Source organism: Mycteria americana, chromosome 13 (assembly GCF_035582795.1).
Source record: "Mycteria americana isolate JAX WOST 10 ecotype Jacksonville Zoo and Gardens chromosome 13, USCA_MyAme_1.0, whole genome shotgun sequence".
Taxonomy (NCBI): Eukaryota; Metazoa; Chordata; class Aves; order Ciconiiformes; family Ciconiidae; genus Mycteria; species Mycteria americana.
Window position 1 is genome coordinate 12,852,311 of NC_134377.1, and position 20,211 is coordinate 12,872,521.

A 20,211-nucleotide genomic window follows, 5' to 3' on the forward strand; every position below is an offset into this window, starting at 1 on the left:
CAATCACTTACTACTGAGAAGAACGGCACAAGTTTGTCAGATGAAAGCTCAGGTGCTATACAGATATCTAAACGTAGTGTAAATTCCAGTGTGAATGACTGGCAGAGTTTACCATACTTTTAGGCTGACTTTAGGTCCTGTATTTCTTGGTGTACTAAAAGGTCCTGAAACACAAGCTGGGAACTCTTGGTGCCTGTGTTCTCTGTGCAGACAACTAAAATCAGATGTGTGATAGTTGCTCTCCAGCTGTAAGAATTTCCCATTCATTCTACCTCGAGCATGCACTTCAGAGCAATGGTGTCATGATGTTTAACACAGCAGGTTTGGAGAATAAACTCTACTGGGACATAATGGGCTGAAGTGAAATAGCATGAGCCCAGTCTCAGGAAAGGTCTTTTGCTCATGCAGAAGGCACTGGCACTTAGCTGAGACAGTGGAGATTGCCTGACAGGTTGCAATTACTTCTGCCAAGTGCACCAGGCTGCATGCTGAACCTTTGCTTAATGGGGGCAGATCTGTTCTGAGTTATAAAAAATAAAATAAAACTGCCTCAGGTCACAGATATGACAGTATCTGCGCTTCTAATCAGGTTTCACCTTCAGCAGCAGGTTTTGCTTATTCATCCTACATAAACCTCAAAATGAGCTGAATTTCCTTCACAAAAAAACATGGAAATGGAATAAATCTCAGCTTTAGTTTCCATGAACTCTAAGACAGAATTACCACTCCAGCTGATCGTGCGTGCCAGGTACACTCTGGTAAGATAAGAACTTCCTTCAGTGTATCTGTGGCAAAAAGACAAGTTTATGAAATAAGATTCCACTTCGGAGTCTCTGTATCATGCTTTTTTGTGCTATAGCAAATTGTTTTTGCAGCACACACTAATATACATCTAGAATAATATTCAATTAGGCTAATAGTTGCTGCTTACATTGTTCTGTAAGAATCGGTGATTAAGAACCTCTCTGTATGGTTCAATCTACATTAATTAATTTCTCCTGCAGAATATATGCACCTGCCTGTTCTTCCTTTGGGATCCCAATATGAAGTAAAGCTATTACGGACGTAAACAAAGGAGATAAAGGATGACCTTGAACTTTGACATGATAGCCTGCAGTATTTGTGATTTGCCATCTGTCATAACTGATCACTCCTAATAACAATACGCTGGATAAGAAGCTGAAATGAGGAAACAGCCGGAGACAGAGGAAGGTTGGAGGGGAGTGGGAATGAACTTCTAGCAACATGTGTGCTTGTCAGGGCAGGAGGGCTCGTGCGTGGTTACGCTTTAGGCCTCACTCCGACACCTGAAAAACTGCTAAACAGATGATTCCACAAGTGGCTCCACTGAAATGATGTTTGAAGAATAAGGAATTAGCCATTGTTCGGCCCTTTATTAGGACTTGTAACTCCTTGCACATGCACAGCCTTTGCAGACTTCAGGGAAGTCCTGGGCAGGCAGGATTGCCAGTTCAGCCCATGAATAATGACCATTCAGCCATCTGCCAAAGCAGGTAGCAGCACTCCTGCTAGCACTACTGTGGGGTCTGGCTCCTTGGCATGAAGTGGACTGACTGTATGGATGTAGGGAAGAAAAAGGGTCAAAGAACAATGTGAGCTCTTTGCAAGATTGTTTATGTTTTCTAATGTTTCATAAACACATAATCCCAGTTGTTCATTCTCACCATTGGGTGACAAAATGGTTTATCTTACCTGATATAATGGTGGAAAAATATAAATAGCTTTCTAGCAACCAGGCTTCATTAATATGTATTGGAAACCTAAAATGGTATTCAGCTATGAGGAGGAAAAAGTACAGAATTGCTTTGGATTATAATAATTTCAGCAAAGCATCTAATTTATATATTAAGCTTGCTTAATGGACTTATATTGCTTTGCTCTTTGATCTGAAGAAAAAGGTGGTGAATAATTTATCAAATAAAAAAAACTCTCCTAGCCCAGCCCACATGTCACGATCTGCCCTATAATTTACATTTTTTAAGAGATGCTGTTTCCAGGCAGGAGAACTGGTTCCTAAAGATTCCTTCTAATATTACAAATGTGTTTTCGTGAGGTACACTCTGGGGAAAAAAATAATAATGAAGGAATGCAATTCTGCAGACAAATGTTTCAGCTCTATGCCTTCTTCACTAAAGACAGTCATTTCAACTAAATGCCAAAAGGCATTTAGCTGTAGCATTTGTCAGCGGAATAGGATTGGCTTTAGGTTTCCCTCCTGATTTACAATTGAGTGTTTATTGGGTTTACTGTACTGTAGCATGTTTTGTTAACCTCTAAAAAAACACATCCAGCTTGTGCATTAATCACAAGGATGATATCTGTCATGGTAAACTGGGTTGGCGTGGGGCTTTTGTGCCCCGCCAGACTTTGTGGAAAGGATGCTGGCTGCTCCCAAAGGGGCAGGAAAGATGCGCTGGTGGCTTTTGGCTGGGGTCTAGATAACGTGCGTCCAGCTCCTGGCTCCCGAGACGGTTTCTTGCGAAATGCATAATCTATTTCTCCACGTCTTTATTTTTCAACCAGAACAGGGGGGAAAAACTGTGTCGTGTCATGTCATCTCACAGTAGCTGGGTGAGGTGTCGTAGAGTCACATGCCTAAGGAGGATTTAGGTTGGTGTGGTGTTGTTTAAAGGCTAATTATTGGGAACTTTGTGCCTGGAGTTCCTCAGTTGGTTTGTGTCATTCCTTTGTAGTCATTCCTCAGTAATCCCTGCTTCTGGTCACATACATACAGAACAGCAGTGTTGGTAATCACAGCTCTATCATGACTGTCACACATCTCCCATTCACATTCCCCCCATTTGTCCAAAGCAGTGAGTTGTCAAACATTTACCATGGCTGTGCGCAGGGTTTATTCATATTTAAATAAAGCCATTATCCTGGCCTTGAGTTTCAGTAGTTTTCTGCTCTTCCTCTTGAGTATTTCTCTCAGTAGTGCCATCTAATCAGCTTTAGGTTTTAATTAAACAGCTGTCATTTGCTTCCTAGTTCTGTTGCGACCTGATGTTGTATTAAATTTTAATTTAGCCTAGGCTGGATAAGAAGTGGATTCCTTCAGACAACAAAGAAACGCTATTAGCAGGTTACAGTTGTAATTAAGAAGAGCTCTGCTGAAGTGCTAATGCATTCAGGTACAGAGAAGGAGCTGGAGATAAACACGCACATAATTATTATTCAGGGATAGAGCCTGCAATATGAATGTGTAGCTTCCACCTGGGCTGCTTGAATTGAAGGTTTTGGTCAAGATCTCGCAGCTGAGACCCTCGACAAAAGAAATAGGAAGGGATTCCCGGTTTTTCACTTGGGACCTTGCAGTGTCAGCAGTTAGAGGTTTGTGCTGGTGGTCCCTGGCTGTTGTTCCAGATGTTTCACTGATGCTGTGCCACGCAGGAGGACCTGCCTATGTAAATCAACATTATTACCCCTCTCTACATTTCAGATTCTGTTAGTAATAACCAGCACAGGTATCTTAAATTCAGTAACACTTTTTTCTGCAGTAAACCCTACCATGGAAATATAAAATAAGCCTAACAGAATCTAGATGAAATGCTATTACGTGATGAAGTTGCACTAAAAAAAAATAGTCTGTTTATAAATCTAATGGACAGTCAATTAGTTCAGTTCTGCCTTCATATTTCTTCCTCAGAGGAAATATATTTTTTCAGTCTATAAATGGCCAGCTCTTAAAAAGGTCTTTACACAGCCTATTATACTTGTGTAACACTCAATCCAGGCATCAGGCATCTGAAATATTGATTTATATAGCAGAATTGCTTACCGGTGAAGTACAGTTTTTGTGAAGCAGCACCAGCTAATTAGCACGGTGCGTACCTGTACATGCTGGGAAGGAGGGAAGGTTCAGGATAGTGCTTGTGTCAAGAATAGGATGAGCATATTTCAGAGCACCCACAAATAGCAGGGTTGCGAGGTGTCTCTTCTAAGACCTTTTCTCTCATGCTCATCTTCACAGGGAGTTTACGAAAGGAATGCAAATGTCTTTATAAACTTTGCATTATCCTTGAGAGCATCAAAGTCTGACTTCAGCTTGGTAGCTAAGCAGCACTTCGAGTTAAAAGGAGGCTAGAGGTTTTGTTTATCCTTTGTCACACATGAGGGTCAACATGAGGGTGATACAACAAACAGTGCAAAAACCAAAGGAGAAATTAGTTCAGGCCTGTTGAGAACCTGATTCCAAGTCTGCTGAAGTCAAAAGAAGCCTTTCATCTATGACTCAGTAGGGCTTTGGATCAGACAGTAATTGCATACAAGTGCCGCCTGCCCCTGACATGTAGGAGTTACGTAGCTGTGCTAACAGAGCATGGGGTTGGAAGTAGAATTAGTTGTGTGTTTGTTGTTTGTGACCTTGGCAAAAATAGTATTTCCCCTGATGCACTGAAGATGACTGTCTGTTGATGAAGAATGGCTTAGAAATAGCATACTGGCAAACTGCTTCTTGGGAGCATTTTGATACAGGACCACCATGTCTTCATCATATATCTGGTATATGTTTATATTGGATTGATGGCTTAGGATTTTTAGGATATTTGCTGTTGGTTTGAAGAAATCTACCTCTTTTCTGACACAGTTGTGGATGAAGCACCCTCAGTTTCTCGTTGTCTGTCTTACACAACCTCTTTCCACCTGAGGTGCATCTAATTGTTTTCTTTCACCTGGCAGTGCATTTTCTTCTTAGTTTTGTTCACACCTCAGTCTTTGTAAAGTTTTTACAGTTGTTCTTTCACCCTTCCACTTTTGTCACATACTTCTCTCTTTCCCAGTGTCCCTCCCTCATGGATGGCAGCTGGTTATAAATGAGCCCATTCAGCATAAACAAAAACTAGACAGTCATTCACTGTGTAAAACATCTGGTTTGTGCCTCGCAGAGAACAGAACAAAGACGGTATATTTATGTCATGAGGTATTATTCAGAAAAGCATCTCTATTCAGGACAACACTTAAACGCATGCTTAAATCACATTGAAGTCTAAGTGTCAAGTTGAGCACGTCCTTTTAGTGCTGTTCTGAACAGAAATGGACTCGAGTACATGCTTAAATGCTTTTATGGAACATGACTGCCCATAAAGCTCTAGTAGACTATATTAGTTAGCTGGCACTAGTGTTATTAGTACTTCAACTCATTTAATTCAGGGTGCTTTTTGTAGAAGTTTCCGAATATTGATTAATAATACATCTTAGTTGCAAGTATTTATTGGTCTTCTCCAGCCGTCCTTAGCTTGTGGTCAATGCCCATTATTTTCTATCAATCTAGCTAGCAGACAGAAGCAAATGATAGTGAATATATCTCCCTATGCAAGCTGCCATCAAATTTTTCACTAAAATCCATTTCTTCTTCCACCAATTCTAATAATGGAATTTAAAGTTAGATTAGTTTGAAGCAACTTTTTTTTTTTTTTCCCAACTGGCAAGCAATTAGTTTTATGGAAGTTGAAAAATGAAAAGCGGATTGATTCAAAGCAGTATTTCCTATAGTAGGCTTTTCGAGAAGGCTGAACTGAATCTCTACAAAAGCACGGATCGTTCCTTGCCCCGCACATGTGTCAAGTTTTGGGCCTGCACTAAGCACTGCTTAAGCAGAGACAAGCTGCTCTGCAGGCCTTTGGAGGCTGTCCTCCTCCAGTCTGCATACCTGCTTACACAAGGCAGGGACCTCTGTAGCAACTCATTTGGAGTAATTAATCAAACTGCAGCCATACTGAGACAGAGGAAGGCTGTGTTAATGGAGTCATTAGAGTGCCAGCGCTGTGAATTCATCAGGATTAGAGATAAATGTGGTAAAACATCTCTAGGTGGGATTTTGATGGGGAAAGATTAAAAAAATTGTATATGGATGGCATTACTTAGTTTGTAATACCCTACCTCATGCATAGTTTTTCTCATCATGTATTTATGTCCCAAAAAGGGAAAATGGTCAACTTGCAACACTGTCAGCTGGAACAGTAAGGAAGAAATGCTGTTATTGTAATGCTTGATAATCACCTCCCAAATCGTTGGCATGATTTGGGGCAAAGGGGTAGGAAGAGTTGCTGACACTCTCTGGAGATCGTACCCAAATAGCACTGTGGTTCTGCCAAGCTGCAGACGCGCCTTCGCGTGTAATTGCGTTACAGATTTCATTGCCACAGCAGCCAAACCTGTAAATGGGCTCAAAAAGAGTAAATCCATATGTTTGTCAAAACCAGAACTTGATGGTCCAGATGCAACTTTTGGCTTAGACGGTTGTTAAACAGTTGACTGCAGGGAACTTGAAGGGTGTGTGCAAGGAGGGGTCGCTCCTCTGCCCTGTCCCTGTCAGAGACAGGGTTTTGGTTCATCAGTTCTGTGGCATTCTCGTGGTTTTATGCTTCTCTAATGCCCATCCTTCGTTTGTGTGTGTGTGCATACAGGACACGGAAGTCCTTAACACGGCCATTCTCACGGGCAAAACAGTGTCTGTTCCAGTCAAGGTGGTTGCTGTGCAGGAGGATGGGTCTGTGGTCGATGTTTCGGACTCCACTGAGTGCAAATCAGCTGATGAAGACGTCATAAAGGTAAGGCACCCACATGAGGCAGAGAACGGAGTTTTCACCCTTTTCTCCTCCATCACCACCTTATTGGGACCTAGCTCACCATTGCTGGGATTTTACATCAGCCAGTTGTTTCACAGTCATGCCTGTTTCTGTGGTGGCAGGTTGTTTCCACTGTGCAATGAGGAGAGTGGTCTCCAGAGGTTATGCAGGGTTAGCACGTTTCCGTAGGCTGATGCGGAGCCATTTGTGCTGGTGTGTTCCAGATGGGAGAGAACCAGCAGTCCTAGTCTTTCTTCGCTGCCCAGCCAGTGCTGATGAGAAAGAATGTGTTGTCTGATACATCCCACTTAGGAAAAGTCAACTCCCCACACAGGGGTCTTTGTTCTTGTGTGGCCTTTCTGCATCCATTATTTAATAGTCATAATGTAGTATATTGTAACAGTGTGCAGCAAGGTTTCCTACATGTTTCTGACTGCAGCACCTGCTTTCCAGGCAGGAATTTCTTATAAGTAAAGATACTGAACTGTACCAAAATCTGGAGGAGTGTGACAGAGAATAGAAAATAACAACCATATTGCAAAAAATCTTAAAATGAGAGCTGGGAGCTTTTAAACAATGTTGTGTTTTGTTTTGTTTTTTAAATAATATGTTCAACTGGTTCTCCCTCCCTGACATTGGGATGAAAATAGCATTAAGGTGACTTTATCAAGACATTGACTGCATGACTTTTGACACCATTGCATGGCTTTCAGCTTTTAGCTCATTATTATTTTGAGGCATAAAAGAGGTACTTTTGAATACCTTTAATGGGTTTATTTGTTTTATTATGTGGTTTGGGGGTATTTTTTCCTTGTTTTAAATGAACTTAATAATTGACTACAATTAATTCTTTATAGGGGTGTGGGGGGGTTGTATTATTTATTAATTTCTTAGGGTAGTCCTAGAAAGGTAGTTTCTTTGTCTCAATTCCAGGAAAGTGCAGTATATTCTATATAAATGCTATAAAAATAGGGTAGTATAGTCATCCTTTTTACAAAGTAATCCTGTAACCTGTAGATCTTATGATAAACTCTCTCTGTAGCTTTCAGGAAACAAGTTCCTCCCCATATTCTACCTATCAATTGTGTCATGTGTGAATGTATTCCAGACCTGAGCACTTCTTTTAAGTTTTCTTCAGATTGCACTGGAAACCCACATCCTTTACCTGTGTACTTTTAACCTGTTATTATAACCTCTTTGTAGATAAGACTGCAAAGGTCCTAGATAGCTTGTACTTCATCAGATAAATTTTCATGTTCTTTAGCTGGCTAAAGAATTTCACACAGCAAAGCTATTTATTTTGAAGATGATATGCTGAATCAAAAAATTCACCTTCTTATTTTTGACAACTCTGAATAAGCTTGTTACCAATTTTTGGAATAAGTTACATCCCCTAAAACAAACAAAATTTCATGACATTTTAGGTCCAACAACAAAGAAATTCCTTTGCAGTTAAAGAGCTTACAGAGCAACTGTACATTTTGTAGATATTTCCTCTTTCCGGGACCTGTAGGTAGGTGAAAGATGACATCCATTTGATCCTAGGTAGCTGTAGGAAAGGCAAGATGGGTTTGGGCAAAAGCCCTAGTCAGGCAACCTCTACTTGCTTCCAGCTTTTTTCATTAAGATTTAGCTCCATTTAACATGAAGGCAAATCATTCATAAATAAGATTCAAGTTACTGGGCAGAGGCATGTGTGCCATTGTATCCTCAGAAAAGTAGATAGCTTGGGGCTTAGTTATATAATAATGATGCCTAGCAGTTTTCAGACCTTAAAGCATTTTGCAAAGGACATCAGTGTAATACTCTCTTTTCATGAAAGTGAGTGTTCCAATGTTTAGCCTCAGCCAGTCATGGAATAGGTCTCTTGAGTCTCTAGCCTGTGCTCTAGCTTCTGTATTTTCCCTTATATATCAGACGGGGAAAGAAGAAACCACATCATCTTTTTCTGGAAACCAAATTTCCTTGAAAGTCCTTACCAGAAGGAACATGAATGAATATCTTTTTGTTTATGACTTAATTATCAAAGGGACAGACTCTCCTGATAAATTTTGCTATTCTTTTTTTGCTGTGTACCATACAGCTATTATCTGATTAGCGGCTATTATTTATTAGTTCACAATGAATTGTTCATATTATAAACTCAAGCACCAAGTTATATATCAACATATTGCTGAGACTGTCTTGTCTTTGCACTTCAGAAAACCAGATCCAGATCTAAAAGATGGTGTATATGGACTTTTGTTTCTATTAATTGAGTTTCCAGTATTTCTAGGACTTGCTGTAGTTAGAGAATACTGGACTGAACCAGATGGGAAAAGGTCAGGAAAAGGACTCCTATTCCTCTTCCACTAATAAAATTGGTATCTGCAGACGTCAGGGAGATGTTGCATTTCAAAACACTGTCTGTTTAAAGTCCATTTAGTTCAATCAGCAGTTGTCCATATGGATATCCTGTCAAAGCTGGGCATGAAGTTGTTCTGGTTTGCAAATTTAAAAGGTCCGCTGAAGCTGGCAACTAAATAAGACTTGACATGACCTCTGTGAGCAGAGACAAGATTTCCAGCTGCAGTTGTGGATTTATGCACTTCAAGAAAGCAAAGCTCTTGCTCTTTGACCATCTTCCTTTCTTGCTTTTTCGAAACCAATTGTATTTCTAGGTGGAATTAGACCTGCTCCAAAGCACCTTCAAGTTGATGAGTGTCCTCCTGTTCCTTTCAGTGATCTGGATAGAGCAGACCAAAACACAGGCCAAAATTCTGCACAGGTTTTACAAGATTTGCACTATAATTCCCCCTTTTTTTTGGTAGTGACTAAGTCGGGTATAAATCAGGTCTTCATTTGACTGCTCTGTGAAACTATTTGGGTATCAAGTCACTGACAGAAGCGAATGCCTCTGGGACTCTTTCCCAGACCTGGTACCCAAGTCTAATATATTGACTTAATGAACAAAAACAAGAGGTCTGAATGTGGTCTTCACTGAGTTCATCTTGACTCATCCTGGTGATATAAAATGGGAGTAATGTTATTTTTGTGAAAATTGCAGCATCCTTATAATGGATTTCAGTCACAAATTACTGAGAGGTGCTCTCAGACTGAATGCTGTTCAGGCATAATTTTTTAACTGGAAATACATGTATTGGTTGCAAGATTGAATCCATAACGATTAATTAGCTGAGTTTAAATTTAGTACAGGGTTTATGTGCCTATATTTTTTTCAGAAAAATGCATATTCCCTTTACAAGCCCCTTTGGTAAAGTCAATATTGACTTTGCTTCCCAATTTGTGTTGCCTTTTCTATATAGGTGGTACTGCTAGACCCTCTAATAAGACTTGTCAGGCATTTTGGATGTAATTGCCTAATCTTAAGTTTCTTTTCACTGTTAATTCTGCCTTTATTGTTTCTTTGTAATTGGAGAGATATTCATATTCTTTTGGGCAGAACAGAGAGTGTTGCATTCTTAACCTTTTATTTCTGTTTAATAGCTAATGATTAAATAGGCAATTAATGAGACAATTCTTTGATCACTTCTGTAACACCATTATTTTCAATTAAGACACAGTGAATTGAAGCTAGTTTAAATAAAACAGACCTTGGCCCAGGCTATTATGTATTTATACAAAACGTGCTTCTCTGGGTAGCTACCTAGATATCACCTTGATATAAATACTACTCAGAGATGGTCAAATAGATAGATGATGTACAAGTGATTTATTTGTAGGCAGGAGATGTGAATCTTTCCTATTCTAAGCCATATATTCCCTCAGCCTAACAGTTTAATAGCTTCCCAGCAAGAGAATATTTCAGTCCACATTTTTAAAGCCTACCTAATTAGTGGTAAATATAATGAAACACACCTATTACCTTTTGACCTTGCATTTTCCAACCTTAGCATGACTTGATCCTGAAAGGAATCTCACAGGTAAACTTGCTCCGTTCAACTACAGTCCCTGGTCCCTACAATTGCTGGTCCCTGCAGTTGGACATAGGTCGTAATACTGACCAACCATTTTAACTTGAACTGGCTACCCTCTAAAAATTTTTGATGGAAACATTACTGTAAGTCAGTGAAATTCTTACGCTTATTCCATTATTGAAAAGGAACATTTAATGCTGTTGGCATTTGAGGGAAAAGATTGGCTTTATGATTAAGGCACTGAAATGCTTCTCAGCATTAATTTCCATATCTCTTGCTGATTTCCTGTGTGACTGTGGGTAAATCACTCATTCCCCTTGGAATCTCACTTCCTTATCTGCAGACAAGGCAGAGAAATACATCCTTTTCCCAGCCTCAGCCTGCCTTATGTAGTTTCTGAAGCTACTGTTGTCTCTGAATGGACAAAATCCTTATCTCCACTAGAGTCTCATTAACTTCAGTGGTCTTCTGCCACAGACTCACTTGAAGGACTTCTCTCCCAGTGCTTTTCCTGCAAACCACAGCTAAATAGGGTTGTGAAACTGAAAAGGAAGAAGTGGTGGAAACTTGATAGAATTTATGCACAAATTATTCAGCTGCTCTGGTGATGGGCAATACACTGAGAGATAAAGGAGCATGGTGGGATGAACCTTTCTATATGTATGCTGAACCATGGGCCCTCAGTCTTCCCAGGTGGGGGGAAAAAGCCTTGAAGAAAAAGATGAAAGCAGTTGTACCATGCCAGGGACCTCCTTTGCTCATCCACCCTGCCAGGAAGTATAAGCACTGCTGAGGTTTTGCTGGCTTGTTACAGTGGGTTTCACTTGCTCCCCACTGGCCTTCGAGCCATAGTTAGAGGAAATAAAGAGTTAGGCCAACATCAGTGATGGAGGGAACACCTTGAGATGGTTGTATTACAGAGGGAAGTCTAACCTGGGGGGCTTTGGCACAGTCAATCTTTACAGCTGCTTAGAAGCTCCAAGCAAGGTCCATGCACTCCTTTTTCCTCCCTGTAAAAGTGCCTTTAAAAGCCTGAACCATAGTAATTTCACATGAAGAAAAATTCTGAAACCACTGTAGTTACTTGGTAGTCGTAAACATCACCCACAAAGCAGCATCAAGTGAGGAAATTATAATGAGGACAGCTTCTTAGTCCAAATGTTTATCTCAGTAGCGTACAAATGAAAGGGAGACAGCTGCCCAATTAATTCATTCTTAGATTAGTCATATTTTCATGTCCTTTGCAAGTTACGCAGAAATTGACTGATGGTTCAAATTAATCTCTGCAGTAATTCAAATGGCTTCCATGGAGTTACACCATGGACTAATTTAGCCTATTTTTTTTGTAACAGAAAGGGCCCTCAATTGAACAGAAGGGAGTCAGAGGGCCTTATCCTGCCCATTTCTGCCCACATGTAAAGCGCAATAGAAACAGGCTCAATGTGCCCAGGCAGAGGCATACATTAAGAACAATGGTGCTTCAATAATATACCATGAACTCCGTCTGTGCGAGAATGCACTTTTCTTGTTAGCTTGCTAGAGGAAAGCACTTCAATGAATTATTTTTCACCTTTTCATAATTTCCTGTCTAATTATAATGAAAGTAAAATTCAAACCATTCCTACCCCCTACTTTTCTAACACAAACCTTATCTTGAACTCTCCATAATTAATGTTAAAACAATAGAAGACCTAATTTTCCTAGCAGCAGTCAGCTAGGCTTTATCTAATGTGAAGTAAAAATAGCATAAGAAAGGCAGGAAAGGTAATAGCCGAAACAGATTGAATCTGAGGAACGTTCTTCCCTCTTCCAGACAACAAGCAGATGAGCAGCTGAGGACCTTTATTCAACAACCCTGGGCACAGTGATCTCTAACCCCAGCCCAGTAACTGCTACAAGGAACCACGGGGAAAAAAAACAAGGGAAAGGGAGGGATACTGTGGATCTCCAGTTTAGATGATACTGAATTTTTGGGAACAATTCCTTGCTGCAGACTCACAGCACATTCTTAGGACAATTTACAGAAAGAAGCGCCTGCCTGGAGTTGTTAAATACAACTATTTATGCAGGAGCTCTGAAAACAAAGCCAGAGCTTGTAATTTGCAAGTTCTGCAGCTGCTTCGCCATTAAAGTATGTGATCAAGAATATAATGTACTTGTATATAAAGTGGAGCTAATCTTGCTTCTCCATCTATCATATTTTTGAGTACCTATGACTACATTACCTAAGAGCTTTATTTTGTGGTCACTCGCGCAGAAATTGGCTCACTCCAGGAGTCCAAACTCTTTTTGGAAGCAGTGAAAATATTCTCTACTTGTTTAGATGATGGATTTACTTTGGTGCCAGTTGGTTTATTACACAATTCATTTTGAACTAGATCTTATTTTTTAAGTGATTTTTTTCTTTGGTGCTTCTGAATGGTTGAAGATTGACAGCTCTGGAGTCTTAACCACTCTGTCTTGTCCCAGAACAGGGGACAGGTCGGGGCTGCGGCAGGCAGCTGTTCAACTAGAAAGCTTTTGAAGTGCGAATGTTTAATTTGGTGAGTCCATCTCCCTGTCCATGCTGTCCTTTTAATCTCACCTGATTAGTGCCAGTGAGTCAGCATCATCAGCTCCATGAAATCAGCTGTTAACAACCTCAAGTCACTGTCAGCTTCACCTCCATCCGTCTTTGGGAGCTGGGATGTAATGGACTCTGCAGTCCATTACAAAGCCCCTGAAATAATGACTCCCCTGATGCCTGGCAGAGGCACGAGGTTTACGGCAGTGAAGCATTCCTCAGCTGAACAGAAGAATTACTTAGGAGGTGAGGATCCTGCTTGGGACTGAGGAGTTCTGGTTTACCTCCTTGCTTTACTCCAGAGCTCCTCTGTGAAGCTGCTGGTCTCTGTCTCAGTAGCACCGTGATGATGATAAGGCCATTCCTGGCCCAGTACAAGTTATTGGCAAGAAACCTGTTGAAGACTTTGCACCTTGTCTTTTGTATCTGTAGGCAGGTATGCCTAAGTTAGAGCAATAATTAAATAGCATTGATCTGCTTGCAATTCATCAAACTTATAAATTAGAGCTTCTTATGATTTCTAGTTATTTTGGCCAAAAAACTCAACCCCTTTGCCCCCATACAAAGTTCATCTTTATGAGTCCTAAGAGATAGGCAGCAGAGTACGGCAGATCTCTCTACAATATGTCGACTGTTGAATTAAGGATTTTGCTTTTTGTTGAAATAGCAGAGGTTCTGACATTCAGGTCACCAGATTCTGCTAATTAGTTTTCTAGCTAGACAAAGTATGATCAGAAAAGAGTAACATAGCCACTTACTGCATATTAAAGATTTGTCTTAAAAACCACTCTTGTTACACAGCAACACGTTGAAATCTATATTGTTTTGTCATTGTGCCAAGCTAAAACTTTGGGTCTAGAATCATATTTGCACACAAAACATCTCCATGTATAGCAATAGCGACGCCAATGAGGCAATCGCACAAAATCACATATTGAAGAATTAATATTCTGTACACAGTACACATTGTACACAGTTTATAGCAAAATATATGTGTGTATCTTCCTGAAGCTATTTTTAAACACACACAGTCTTCAAAGCCAGCTTCAGAAAACAGTGTTTTGTCTGGGAGAGGATCCGTTAAGAACAGACCATGCCGACATGTGCAATTACACAGATTTCAGCAGAGATGCTTATGGTGTCTTCCAAGGGACCAGCTGCTACTTCAGAGGAGGAAAACAATTCTATGGCTTAGCATTTGGCTGCTCTGAGAACAGAAATGCAAAGGGCATGGATCCCAGTCCTGGGAAACAATCATTAGCCTGAACCGCGATATTGCTTAGGATAAACTCTGAATATTTTATACCAAGAGATGCACAGAGTAAACAACTCAGTCCAGGCTCAACAAAAGCAAATGCAGCCATAAGTAGCTGTTGTCAGGAGAAAATGACAAACTTCTGGATGCTTTTTTCTGCAGGTTCTGCAGGAAATTAACTCTGCTTTATAAACTTTAATGCAGCTGGCCATTTAAATATTTTAATTGCGGATGCGTGAACCTCATGGATTCTGAGGCTTTTATATCTCTTGAACTATCATTCTGGCTGGGCAAATTAATTGGGATTCCCATTGTCATCAACACCCCTGGGGCCAAAACGTGCTCTCAGCTGAAGTCACGCAACTGTGTGAAAGGCATTGGAGTGACAGAGGTGTTCCAGAGGGCAAAATTTGCTCCATGTGAAAGTTAAAACAGCCATTAGCTGTCAGCTACAGGATGAGAAGTCACCTTTATCTTCTGCCCTCTTCACTGATGTGATAGTTGAGAGAAGTGGGATTGGGCAGCAAATGATGCTTTCTGGATGGCATAGCATCCCATTCTAAGTAAGCAATAGTGTTTTAGGCACCAAAAATATACGTTAAAATGTACATATAATGCTGAATCTTTCAACCCACAAACGGGCTTTATTTCCAGAGAACTTTGTGCTGAGGCAGCTCAGCAGCGATCGGCATGCTCAGCAACCAAACCTTTGCATTCCCCTGGCTCTGTGGGTCACAGTCGGATTTTGAATGCAGCTTGAGTATATGTTTTTGTGTTTAACGTATCCACACCTGTGTTTTAGTAATGTATTCTGAGATGCGTTCCCTTGAGATACATAATTGGAGTTGAGGATGGAGATGATGAGGCTGACACACCACCGTCATTTTGAAGTGCAGTTAATTTATTTGACATAAAAAGCACCTACCATTGACAGTAACCAGCTCCCTTTCTCCTCTGTGGTAGAAGGCATTTTTGTTCTTGCTGTGTTTTTAATTATTAATATTTTTGCATTCTCATCATACAGAATTGGAAATCAGAATGAAAACTATTTTGATTTCCTTCATGGGAACAGCAACAAGAGGAGAAATAGCATGTAGCTAGGCAGATCTGTACTGTTGTACATCAGGATTGGGGTGTATCTGGGATTTTGAGGGGAATGGGGAAAATACAGCCTCAAAGAATAAATACTGGATTAATGAGTTGGACAACTCATTAAATAAGGATGAAAGAACAAAGTGAAGTTATAAATGGTATTTCTTTTGCCATTTGCATGAAGTACAGGGAATGGAAGATACGCACTGGGGTGTGGCTTTTCTCTTCTTCCAGTTGCCTTACGCACTCTAGTGAGGGTACCCATCGGCTTCAGTGGGAACGGTGGCTTTGAGGTTAAATAAATGGCAGGATTTAGCATTTTGTTTTGTGTTGTGGATTCTTAAGGTCTGATTTATACCAATGTCACTGTACCGAAACATTTACTCGCACATCAAAGACTTCCTTTAATTGCTAGAGAGGTAAAGAGTTGCTTTTGTGAGTCAAGTCAGGCTACGGGAGCACGGTTCAGGTATATCTTTAAAAAAATCAGAAGTGTCAAGCAGTGATTAAAACTTTAAAGTTTGCATTTGTTCAATAGGAAATAGAAACTAAATCCATCACCTCTACATTTTACAACTCAGTGGGGCAGATTTGGAATTCTGTGACGCTCGGCTGGGGAATTAAGCAGCTTTCCACTGAAGTCAGTGCGAAAATGAATCACTGTTTTGTTAATATTAGGTTGTTTAATTTTACTCCTTTGATGAATTTCTCCTGAGGAAAAGCATTGGAAGTGCTCTGTGATTCTAGAACAAACAAGCATATTGCTCATGTGTTTCTGTTAAAATAGTCAGTGGTCAAACAGCTACCAGCGTTGGTACTGATAACACCATCTCCTGGAGTCCATGCCCTGGAAGACACACAGGAACTTCAGTCACCTTAGTACTTCCGTTCCAGACAGCTGGTCAGCATTTTTATTTTACATTTGGTACAGATCTATTCACAACTGTATGGCAAAAACTTGATTTTGTTTAAAAAGTATGGCAGTTGAGATTCAAAAGCACATGTGGTACAAAAACAGATTCCCTCAGCAAACTGTGAGGCAATAAAATAGTGGTGCATATAAGGCCATATGTGTAGATACCTATGTATAGGAATTAATAGATGCATGCGGGGGATGCATATAAATGCCCTTCTCATATATATATACACGAACAGACATGGTAACCGTAGTCAGTAGACATATAAAACAAAGCCTTCGCTTGGAAGAGTCTACAGCAGAGTCTAATCCTTTTCTGACGTTCTTCTGCATTTTCTTAGCCTCTACACCCATCTTTCTTTGCCACCTTTTTAAAATACAGCCTCCAATAGGCATTTTTACAAACTTGGTTTATTCTGTCATTCCACAGGCAGCACAGTGAATCCCTCCACCCCCACCGCTGTAATCCACCATGGCCTCTGGAGCTATGGAAAGGGTGGGCTCCACGCCAGTCTGGACAGGTTACCGCTTGCCCATCAGTGGTCTGAAATGGGGGTGCAACCATGGGGCACTTGCTCTGCTTTTCAAAACGTGCCCAGAGAAAAGGTCTCCGGCAGTGACTGGCGGGTTCACTGGGTTGCGCATCCGGGTGGGAGACGTCCTGAGGCCCAGCGCCTGTAATGAGCACGGGGAGGCATGGTGTCCAGAAGAGTGACCGATGCGTGTGGGTGGTTTGGCTGAATGGGAGGCAGGCTTCGGAATCACAACCGGCACTTTCAGAGGTGAAATGCTCTGCTTTGGTTCATCCTCTCAAAACAGGGGAAAGTCAGAGCTTGCAGGTATGCTCTGACCAGTGAATGAGTAACACTGCAAAGATGGCACAGTCAGACAGATCTATGCTATATATAGATGTATGTATCCCTGTGTATAAAACCTATGTGATACACTTTACAGATATTATAATGCTCACTCCTGTTCTGGTTTTGCTCCCATAATAATTGTGCGAATAGCCCCATTTACTGAGTGAGAGTAAGGACTACTTGTGTGAGAAGCATTACAGGATATGGCCTTCCAACACTGTAAAAATACATTTTAGCAGCCTGTAGTCAGCAGCTAACATACTCTGCAGCTCCTTCAAAGGGAATTCCAGCCTGCTCCTGCTAGAGAGCACCTGTGATGTCCTGCGGGCTGAACACAGTCCTGCCCTGGGCTGGAGAATAAAACCTCCCTTAAACATGAGCCCTGTCATGAGCCAGAGAAAAGGATGTATTGTAATAAACAGGGGAATAATGAGCAGAGATACATGAACTCTTGCAAGTGTCAAGAAAAGGCTGTAAAATGCATGTATACTTCACTGGAGAAGATTTGGGCATTTATTTGAGTTGCATGCATTTATTATTTGTGGAGTGCTGACAATGTACTCAACCTTGTATAAAAGTGGTGTGGACACAGTGCCTACCCTACAGATCTCACAGCTGAGCAAGAGTCACACAGGGCTTGCACAATATAGACATTCTGGGAGGTAATCCTTTATTGAGTTACTTGTACAAATATCCAGTGCAGCTTAAGCAGTGAGGAGGAACGACATTACCCGGGGAATGGAGAATGGAGATTGCCCAGCAGGACTGCCAGCAAGGGGGAATTCTTTGTTTGAGCTGCATTGTCAGAAATTATAAGTTCCTAGCAGGAAATGCTATCTCCTATTTATATGCTTTATTTATTTGCTCTTTTCCAATTGCTGCTTCTGAGATTACTGTTTGGATTTAATTTGCAAGCCCTCTCCAATGGCTCTCAAGTTTTCTTCTGAAAATGTAAGAGAAAATCCTTAAGACACACAATCCTTCCTTAGATCTCTTACACTCAACATTATCCACTGCAGAGCAAAATTAATGTATGCCCTTCCTTATTGTTTTCCTTCTTAATTCATTTCTTTCTATAGAGGCTCAGCAAGCGCCAATTTTCCAAGCGAGTTTTTAATCGCCTAAGCCCAGCGTGATTACTGTCTTGCAATCTAGTTTCCATTTGATGCAATCAGTATTTCAGAATACAATGATTTTTTTTCCCCCAAAACTGAATGCTATATGGCCAGCTGATAACACTTGGCTGCAAAGAAACATAAAATACTGATAGCGCTGTGTGAAAGAATATAACCTTTGATTGTGAGGTCTTCCCCAGCCAAGTGCATGAAGGTGATGTGAAACCGTTTCATAAGATGGGGCATAAAGAAATTTATTATTCTGATACTAAGCTTATAGGCTGGGGAAGTGGGGAGGGAAGGAAGGAGAAGACAGGAACGCAGCGCGCTGAAGTATTTCTCACTGCTGGAATGTTTGCTTTGAAAGGGCCTTTCAAGAGTACATGTTGCCAGGGGAGATTTTCTCTCCACAACTTTTATTGCCACCCCACAAATAAAAGATTTCAATACACCAATACTGCAAAACTGCAGACTTAAATAGCCCCTGCCACACAGAAGCTGTAGCCTTTTAGATTTCCCCAACCTGTAGTGAGTTTAGCATGAGAGATTATTAGCGTAAAATGAGAAAATCCTTCCTTGGAGTAAATCCTTCATTGCTGCGTTTTTAAGCATGTTTTGTGCACTATAAATGCCAAGCAAACATTTGCAAAATTACTGAGTGAAGATCAGGACCTGAGTACCATAAGCGAAGACAAAGTAACACTGAAGCATATAAAGGGTAGAAGGGAAACAGCAGCTGCAAATACGAGGCTGCATTTCTTAGAGCAGACTGCCAGAGTTGTGTCTCTCCTCCTTATAGCCTGTCCTGCAACACCTCCTGTGTTAGCCTCCTCCTGCGACGGTCTGGGGATGGCTTTTTGTCTCTTTATGCAACGTAACGCTGGGAGGAAACCACACGGGTGCAGCTGGGTCCTAAATAATTGCACTTAACCCTGGTGAGATGGGGAAGATCCAGCCAGCACCATTACAGTGGAGAGTTGAGATACTGGGAGGCTTCTCTTTTGTGCTATTTGTTTAATAAAGCAAATGCCCACAGTGTATGGATGTTTCCCAGTATTCTCTGTGGATACCATGCAACTATAACTATTTAAGTTACAGCTTGTTTGTTTTTTACAATGTTTTTGGTGAGTATGGTTGTCTAAAGTCTAGTAGACAGCCATTTGCTAAGACCTTCTGTTCTTAGCAAACTTGACAATGTGGCTTGTTTAATCGCCTTATGTTATTATTGATATTTTCATCTTGTGTAACTAATTTTGCTGAGGAAAAATTTATTATTGCCAACTTTGATCTTCTTAATTCTTGTAAGAAAATGCCTCCAGCTTCGGCCCATTTGAAGAATACACAGATGGTTTTGTACATGAGCGTGACTCCTTGGAGAAGGTCGCTGATGTTGTGTGAGTGTCTGTGGGTCAGGATGGGAAGGGATCCTATTTAGTGAGACTGAAGAGATTTTGAAGAGGGCTGCTGCTGCCTGTCTTCAAATAATTATTTTTCTGTCTGTCACTGGGAGTTCAGAAAGAGCTGCAGCAAGCTCAGGAAAAAGCCTGAGGTACCTGAATATGAAGGTGATTCTAAATAAAGAAGGCTAGGATGAGACTGAAAGACAAGAAAAGAACTAAAGAAAAGAAATGTAAGGTACCCTGAAAAGCAGGAATCTGACCAGAGCAGCTCCTCCCTTCCCAACTCCCTAACTCAGTGCAGGACAGTGGTGCAACCTTGCCTAACCCCTTTGCTGCAGGTACAGCCACCGCACGTGCGCTGCTCTCCAGGAAGGCAGAGGAGATACCCACTAGTGCTATCTAACTGTTGTCAACTGAGTTGGCCTTTTTACCTCATGAGAAATGGACCCTTTGTACCAAACCTTTGCCATGGCTTCTGAAGACTCTGGCAGTGCCTTTCAGGTACT

The 20,211-nt window shown here is 40.9% G+C and overlaps 1 protein-coding gene across 3 annotated transcripts in view; it reads left to right on the plus strand.

Moving 5' to 3' along the window:
- TMEM132B (transmembrane protein 132B) overlaps nt 1-20,211 on the plus strand; it is a 259,222-nt gene that overhangs the window by 205,616 nt on the left and 33,395 nt on the right. For all 3 annotated transcript variants that reach the window (XM_075516385.1, XM_075516386.1, XM_075516387.1), the window contains one exon: nt 6,426-6,569. In XM_075516385.1, the coding sequence (XP_075372500.1) occupies nt 6,426-6,569 (144 nt within the window). The remainder of the gene's footprint in view (nt 1-6,425; nt 6,570-20,211) is intronic.